General features: G+C 34.1%; 1 protein-coding gene across 11 annotated transcripts in view; it reads left to right on the forward strand.

Moving 5' to 3' along the window:
* The first annotated feature begins 6 nt into the window (after nucleotides 1-6).
* Nucleotides 7-8320, forward strand: part of GLRB (glycine receptor beta) — a 52816-nt gene continuing 44502 nt past the window's right edge. The window contains exons 1-3 of one of the 11 annotated variants that reach the window (XM_015593301.2): nucleotides 7-356; nucleotides 640-707; nucleotides 1606-1756. In XM_015593301.2, coding sequence (XP_015448787.1) covers nucleotides 1635-1756 — 122 coding nt within the window. In that variant the 5' untranslated portion in view covers nucleotides 7-356; nucleotides 640-707; nucleotides 1606-1634. Of the gene's footprint in view, nucleotides 357-639; nucleotides 708-1605; nucleotides 1757-1888; nucleotides 1949-8320 lie in introns of those variants that run through there. The other 10 variants (XM_015593302.2, XM_015593305.2, XM_015593303.2 and 7 more) reach the window with 10 other exon arrangements.

Genomic DNA, 8320 nt, shown 5'->3' on the forward strand with positions numbered 1-8320 from the left:
CTGCGGCGTGCAGGGGGAGGAGGCGAGCGCTGCCCTGCGCGGGGACTGGGGCGCCGGGTGCTGGGCAGCTGCAGCCGGGTCACCGATGCGGTGGCGCCCGCGGACACGCTCGGGATGGAGGAATGGAGAGGCCCGGGATACTTAGAGAGCGCGAGATTGGCGGGGAGGGCTCCTGGCGTTGTTTGTTTATGAAGATCCTTCAGTCATTGCAGCTGTCCCCCTTGAAAGGTTGGAGGTGAAGATAGAGGGCATAGTGTTGAATTTCTATAAGGCCCCTACACACCGTCAGGATGGCCCTTCTGTTTTCTTGGGGAAGGATGTGAAGGTGGGAGAAGTTCCTGCTGCTGTGGGCAAAGGTATCTGGAAGCAGATGCCACCGTAGGATGGGGGAAGGGAGCGTCCAGTGCTGTAAATTGACAGAGAAGAGCGTTCTGTCGTTGCTCTTGGCCTGATAAGCATCCTCTGTTGTCTTCATTATAAAGGACCCAGCTTGCTTTAGGGTGTGTGAAAGATAAATGTGAGAAAATAATTCCTGGAAAAAAGGGAGATGAAAAACATGACATAGGAAAAGCAAATTTATAAGGGTGAGATGGGAATTAAGTTAATGTCGAGGGCTATGACAAGTCTCTCCCTCTGCAGAAAACAACGAAGGAGAAACAATTTGTGGTTTGGATTGAAGGACACAGAAGAGGTTGAAATATTCCGGGGTTAGTAGGGGCTTAAAGTGTGTGTGTGTGTGTGTGTGTGTGTGTGTGTGTGTGTGTGTGTGTGTGTGTTTAATGCATCAGATTCTGGCAAGAATATAATTCTCATTTGAGCATGGAAAATGTTATTAAAATATGGCTAAGAAGATTATTTGGAAAAGTCTGACCATACTTAATATTTTATATAATGTTACCTAGAATTTCTGGAGTTAGAAATCACATGTTTTTTTGTTTTTTTGTTTTTTTTTGTTTTTTAATAATAATCGTTGGTATCATGCAGGTTGGAAAGCCAAAAAGCTAATGTAAATCAATATATGCTCTTTTAAGAGTAAAAGGTAGCTTCCAATTTTAGTGTGTGTAAATAAAAACAATGAATTTAGAGTGTGACACTCTTTTATACTAATTAATTTCTTTTATCTCTATCAATTCTTTAATACTTAGAATTGTCTTCTCTTTAAAATAGTTTGTATTGTTTATGAAAAATTATACATGCAATATTCAAACACTATAGAAAGTAAAAAAGGAAGCAAAAATGAATTCAAATGTATGAGCATGAGATAACCATTTTAACACTGTTAAATATCCTTCAAGATACTGTTCTAAACATAGATTGATATACTGTGCAATTCATTATCATTTTATAATACTACATAATCATAGGATCAGAAATATTGCATAGTTATTTCTTTATACCAGATTGGGGTCTTATTTGCTATCATTATCTTTTAAACTAACAATTTACCGCTAAATCATCAAAAAGTATGTAATGACTTATAACCACATAGGATTGAGCAATGAGAATCGAAGTACAAATTGAGTAGTAATGGTCACACCCCTTAAAGTGTCATGTAGTTAATTATTTGCTTAAAAAATGTAATTGTTTTCTTGTTCTTTCTTGTAGATCCATCTCCTGAAATTTAACTTTTCAAGATGAAGTTTTTATTGGCGATTGCCTTTTTTATTTTAATTTCCTTGTGGGTTGAAGAAGCCTATTCTAAAGAGAAGTCTTCAAAGAAGGGGAAGGGGAAAAAGAAGCAGTATCTATGCCCATCGTATGTTCTGCATGTCTTATATTCTTATATGGAGAAATGTTATTGCATTTTTTTAATCAAAGTAAGGTGATTTATTGAAACATGTATCAACAGAACTTTTCATATCAGAATATATACCCATTTGTTTCATAGGTAGAAAATGATAGGCTGAAGAGAGGTTTAGAACCTGAACGCTAATTCCCAGTGTTAAAGGTAAAGTTTTACAAAGTTTTGTTTATGCCCTGGGCTTATACATTTTTATATATCTTTTATAAAAGTGGAAAAAGTTACTATTCTTTCTTACCCTAAATGTGCACCATTAACTGGATACTGAGATTCCATGTTTTGACCAAATACAAGTTCAAAAGTTGATTTAAAAAATACTCCTGAAATGAATATTCATTTAAAAACTCAGCTAAACTCTGATTTTAAAGTCTAGTTAGTTTATATTGACGCACAGCACAAGAAAATTCACTTGGTGGATCACTTTTTCTATTTCTATATATATATATATTTGGTAAAGGACTTTTATATTAGGAACTTAGGTTAGTTCTCAAACAATAGGTCATTAAATTTGAAGTTACATGTAAAACCAAAACCTAAATCCTAATCACCTACTTCCTTCTACAAAAAACCCCAGACTTTTGTGTTTTGTACTCTTTTTAAAAAAATAGGAAAATATTATTACTGAATAATAGCAAATAATATCCAATAGAGCAGTTGAACAGTATATACATAAATAACTTTGACAAAATATAATGTACTTTTAGGTAATTAATACATACATGATCTGGAAGAAAAATTAAATTTGCTGTTACAGGTCATTTTTAAATTAAGAATTTTTAAATGCCATGTTGATCACAGGTAATATTATTCCACATCATCATTATTTGAATGTGGATTATTATAGTTTTATAGATGTTCTGTTAGAGATATTAAGATACATCTTGGGAAGTATATTTCATAAAGAAGGGATATTAGGTTTGGTATTTTGGAATGGATATATGTATGGATATGTGAGACTAAAAGTCTGGAGACAGTATTAATCTACATAAAGTCTAGCATTAAATGAGGCTCCCTATTAAGAAATACCTCCTGGTTTTCAGCTTTAATAGTCCTGTTTATTCCAGTGCTACACAATCTGATGTCTGGACCAGATTTCTGGGTATGTGAAGAAACAGCTCTGAGTTATATTCATGTGTCCCTTCATAGACATCTGCCCAATTGGGTATGAAGTGCCTAAAGGGGGAAGGTTCCGGAGTGACCATCATCTGCAACTATTACTACTTTTCACTGCTGGAGTTTTTGTGCCACACCAGATTAGCATTTCAGGGAACCGGAGACTGTCAGGCTTTACTCTTCCCAAATGAAAGGACACATTCTCATGTTTTAGGTGTTCTTTACGTTAACCTTTTACCTGATAAATGTTGACATATTGACACAAATTGTTGTATATGTTTTGTACTCATGGTGATTCTATGAGTGGTGTCAAACCATCTTTGGTGAGGTAGATTTCTCTATTAGAGGAAGCTGATAGGGCTCTTGTCTTCTTTCCCCCACTAAATATTATGAATCAAAGAATTCTGAAGATAGTATCAGCAAGCCTGATAACTGCCATATGTTGTACAAGAGGCTTTTTTAGAGGATGTTCGATCTCTTTTCAGAACTGCACTATTAAAATTGCATTATATATAAAGCAATGGTATGTACTTATGGTGTCTATAGTTATTTAAGACAGATTTTTAAAGTTAAATCTCGTAGATAAAGAGTGAAACAATAAAGGTTCTCTTTTGATGAATATGGAAATCAAGTGAAAAACTCAACATATACCTACCTGGTAAGCCTTATCACAGTATTTTAGATATGCTGAGTGATTAATTGAAATTTTATCTTGAAATGTTTTACTATCATATAAAATTTTATTTTATTTATTTTTTTTAATTATGAGACTAAATAAACCTTTACTAATAGTTACCATTGGTGATACTGTCAAAAATCGGACTTAATAAAAAGTAGATGTACCTTGGAGAATTAGATTCGTATTTTGGAGGGTTTGAACATTTTATTAAGAATTTTGATTTTAGTATCACAGAAGACTAGAGTTTTCTCTAGCTAGGATTGGAATGATTATATTACATTAAATTTCTTCAAACATCTAGATTAAAATCTCAGCTCTAATTATGTGCTATGAAAGGACATGCAAAGTATTTGTATCTCAGAGGATGACACAGTTTGCCCATTTTGTGTAGTTTAAGTATAAAACATCCTACGAGAAAAATTTAAGGTTACAAAACTCAGAAATTAGGTACAGACTATCATAATACTCCTCAATATGGTGAAATCCTTGCCCAGTGACAATCTGATTTATTTTAAAAAAGTTTTAAGTAGTTGATCAAACAATGGTGTTATGTAGACATATGCATTCATGTGTTGTATAAGTGTAGCAGACATGAGTGAAAATGTCCCATTTTTCTGGTATAACAATATTTTCCCCCAAAGACTGTACATAAAGGAAAAAAATGTTTTAAAATATAGAAGAAATAGAGGACTTGGGGTCCTTAATATTCTAGAGTATAATTTTGATGTTGAGCTTGAATCACATCATAAACTTTTCCTGGTCTTTACTATATTTAAAAAAAAATTGTTTTGAGATGCTATAAAATCATAAATATATACTATTATTCTTTGTTCTTTGATGTGTAAATGAAATATCAGTATAACACTGACAAACTACCTGATACATTTGCTTTCTAATTTTTATTAAAAATTTTAATATATATTAATAAATAAGAAATAAACTTTAAATTAGAAAAAAAATATTAGATTAAGTACTTGAGCACAGCTTTCTAATTTACAGATTGAATTGACATTGACCCTAATCTATTGGTCTTTCCTCTGATTTTCTATACCTTCTGTCTGAGTGATTTTTGTCCAAATCGGTGGCTGTAACTACCACGTAGTCACTGTTAACTCCTAAGTCTCTATGTCCAGCCATAGTATACATCCAACATTTCTACCTGGCCATCCCATCTTGACCTCAAAGTCAATTTAAAATGGGAAAATCTGAGTTCAAAAATTCTCCCCACCACTCCCAATACAGTGTTTCATTTCACAGCAGATTGTAGCATCACCACCTTTCCCATCCAAACAGAAATCCTGGAGATCATCTTAGACTTCCTCTTTCTACCTTACTGTCTCAAATTCAGCAGTCACCAAGACTTCTCACTCCAGAGTCTTTACCATCTCTGGAATATGTCCTTCATTTTCATTCCACTGTGGACACTTCTGTATCACTCTTCCCCACCTCTTATTCATGAACTCTCTGTCTCCCTGCTTCTGGTCCTCCATCAATTAATATTCTGCACTGAACTGAGAGTGAACTTTCTAAATCTTCAGTATAGTCAAGTCATTATAATGCTTAGAGTCTCTTATGAGATTCCATAGATTTCTGAATAAGGTCCTGATTTCTTGGCTGAACCCAACGCTTTTGTTGAACTGGCCTCTGACACCTCCAGCACTATCTTTCCATCCCAGCCCCTGCTCCAGCCCAACTCACATGAGTCAAGTCTCATATACACTTGCTCTTTCACACCTCTGAAAGTGTTCTTCCCTTTACCTAAAATGCCAGTGTTCTCCGTCTGTCTTTAACTCCTGCCTCAGTGGTCTTGTTCAAATCTATGGCTATAAATACCATTTCTTCACTGTTGACTCCAAAATCTCCATGTCTGGCCCAGACCTTTCAGAAGAGCATCACATGCACACATACAACATTTTAATTTAACTGTCCCTGAATGACCTCAAACTCTAATATCTCCTTTGGCAAACTTTTCCTACTCCTGATAATCTGATTTAGATAAAACACTCTGTGCCTTCATAGTACCCTAACTGCCTATTGTGTTTATAATACTATATGGCAATCATCAGTTCTTAATTGTCTGCTTTCCTCATTAGATTGTAAGCTCCTTGAGAGCAGTATCTTATTGATTTAATCACTAGAGATCAACATAGGGCTTGGCGCATGCACATGCGCTCTTTCTCTACATATGTACACATATACAGATATATACACACACACACACACACACACACACACTCACACACACGCACATACAGAAATACATATATACACATATACAGATATATATATATATACACAGATATATATATACACACACACACACACACAGAAATACATATATACACATATACAGATATATATATATACAGAAATACGCATATACACATAAATACACATGTATACTTATACACACACACACGCAATGAAAATTTGTTTAAAGAGTGAATAAAAGCCTGAAGATCTTCAGCTCTTATAAGTCATATCTGTATTGGTTAAGGTACTTGAAAATAACTAATATGATCCCTATGGACTCTATTTAGAAATGTGGTCTCAATATTAAAACTAGATGAGTTAACAACTGTATAATTAGTGGAATGTCTTCAACCCGGATGATGTTTCCTGGTGAAATTTTGGCCTTATCATCTTAAACATTTTATCAATGACTGAAGACCATACATACGGAAACACTCATCTAAACTGAAGATAATATTTACACTCATGTATTCAGAAATGAAATTTCTGAATCATAGAGTATAAGTATATTGAACTTTAGAAGGCAAGGACAGTTTTCCAATTCTATTTCCATCACCTATGCGTGAGTTCCAGTTGCTTTTACATCCTTATCAAAACTTGATATTATCAGTAGTCATTTTAATTTTAGCTATCTGGTATGGGTATAAAATATCACATTGTGATTTTCATTTTAATTTTCCTGATGATTAATGCTGCTGAACACCTTTATATACATATATTGAACTTTTAGTTATCCACTTTTGTAGGTGCCTTTTCAAATTTGCTCACTTTAAAAAAAACTTGTTCATTTTTTTTCTCATTGATATGTAGACGTTCCTTACATATTCTATATAGAATTCTTTGTCAGATATATGTACTATGAATCTCTTCACCAATGTTTTGTCATGCATTTTTTACTTTCTTAAGTGTCTTCTGATGAACTAAAGTATTTACTTTTAATGAAGTCTGAGTTATTAATCTTTTTAAATGCGTTTGTGTTTTATTTAAGAAATCTTTCTCTACTCCAAAGTCATGAAGATAGTTTATTATTTTTTCTAGAATCTTTATTGTTTTATGTTTCACATTGAGTTCTGTAATCCACTTCAATTTGTTTTTAGTGTATGATGTGGGATAAGGTCCAAGACTTAAAATAGGCACTTAATACAGCACATTTATTGAAAAGGCCATACTTTCTAAACTGCAGATATACCACTGAGTCTCCTACTGCTCACCTGCCAGTCATATGCTTGCTTATTACTGTAGTGGAATCCTTACACGTCCTCTAGCTTTGTTCTTCTTCAGTATTACCTTGGCTATTCTAGGTCCTTTGTCTCTCTATATGAATTTTAGAATCAGCTTCTCTATTTTCATACATATAGACACAAAATGCTGGGATTTTCATTGATGTAGTATTGTTAATCTAAAAATAAAAAGCCAAAACGAGAGGCACGACCGTTTATTTGAGATCACAGAATTGTAATTTGAGGGCACAGATTTAAGCAGAAACCAAAATTGCATTCTGATTACAGAATGAAGACAAAGGCTTTTTATGTGAAAAGGAAGGGAAATGGTTACATGAATAGAGGAAAAGAATTTCTGTTAATGTTAACAAACTGAGTTATTCTTTAGCTGCCCCATAATTAACAGTTCTTTCAGGCAGGATGTCTGCTTTCCTGTTAGTTTTACAGATGACTGTTTGAAAGACAGTGTTGCTTTTGCCCAGTCCAGAGGTTGTTTTGCCCAGTTCAGACATTCCAAGTGTTCAAGGAGCAAGACTTGTAAGCAGTTTCTCCGGAATGGCTGCTCTGGCTCTATTTTAAAATGGCTCCACTTATGTCAGCTTTTTCTAGTACAGCTTCAATTTTGTTTCTAATTTGTATTCAAAGATTAAATAAAACAGTAAACAAGAAAACAAATCACACATGGGGAAAAAGGAAAAGCAAGCAAACTAATTAAATTAGAAATGAAGATATTTACCATGACATTGGAATAACCATTACCTTTTCATAAATGTGACTAGACCTGGGATAATGGTTATTGGGAACCATATCAAAACAAACCATGGCACTGAATAGTATTCTTTAAGGAATGGGAAATGGGTACTTTTTGATGCCTATTCTGTAGCCAACACTCATGAATCAGGGGTTGAGTTTCATGGAGCAGGTGTTATTGTATGTTTTGTTTGCTAGTATTTTCCCAGGGCCTAGGAAATGCCTGGCTGTGGTAGGCACACACTAAATATTAGTTGAATGACTCACTAAATATTTGTTGAATGACTTACTAAGTATTTGTGGAATACTACAAGTGTAGTATATTCACAATGCATACTTCTATCTAAGTATGAGTTTTGTGAGGGAGAAGTAGTTTCAACTCTTAAAAATTTACATTTGAGGAACATTCCCCCCCCCCCAAAAATGTTAACAAAATATGGGTGACTGATGACATTAATCATGTCATTAATCATTTGTAACAATACTGGATATGGTATCATAATA

The sequence above is a fragment of the Pteropus alecto genome, unplaced genomic scaffold (assembly GCF_000325575.1).
Source record: "Pteropus alecto unplaced genomic scaffold, ASM32557v1 scaffold166, whole genome shotgun sequence".
In the NCBI taxonomy this organism is placed as follows: Eukaryota; Metazoa; Chordata; class Mammalia; order Chiroptera; family Pteropodidae; genus Pteropus; species Pteropus alecto.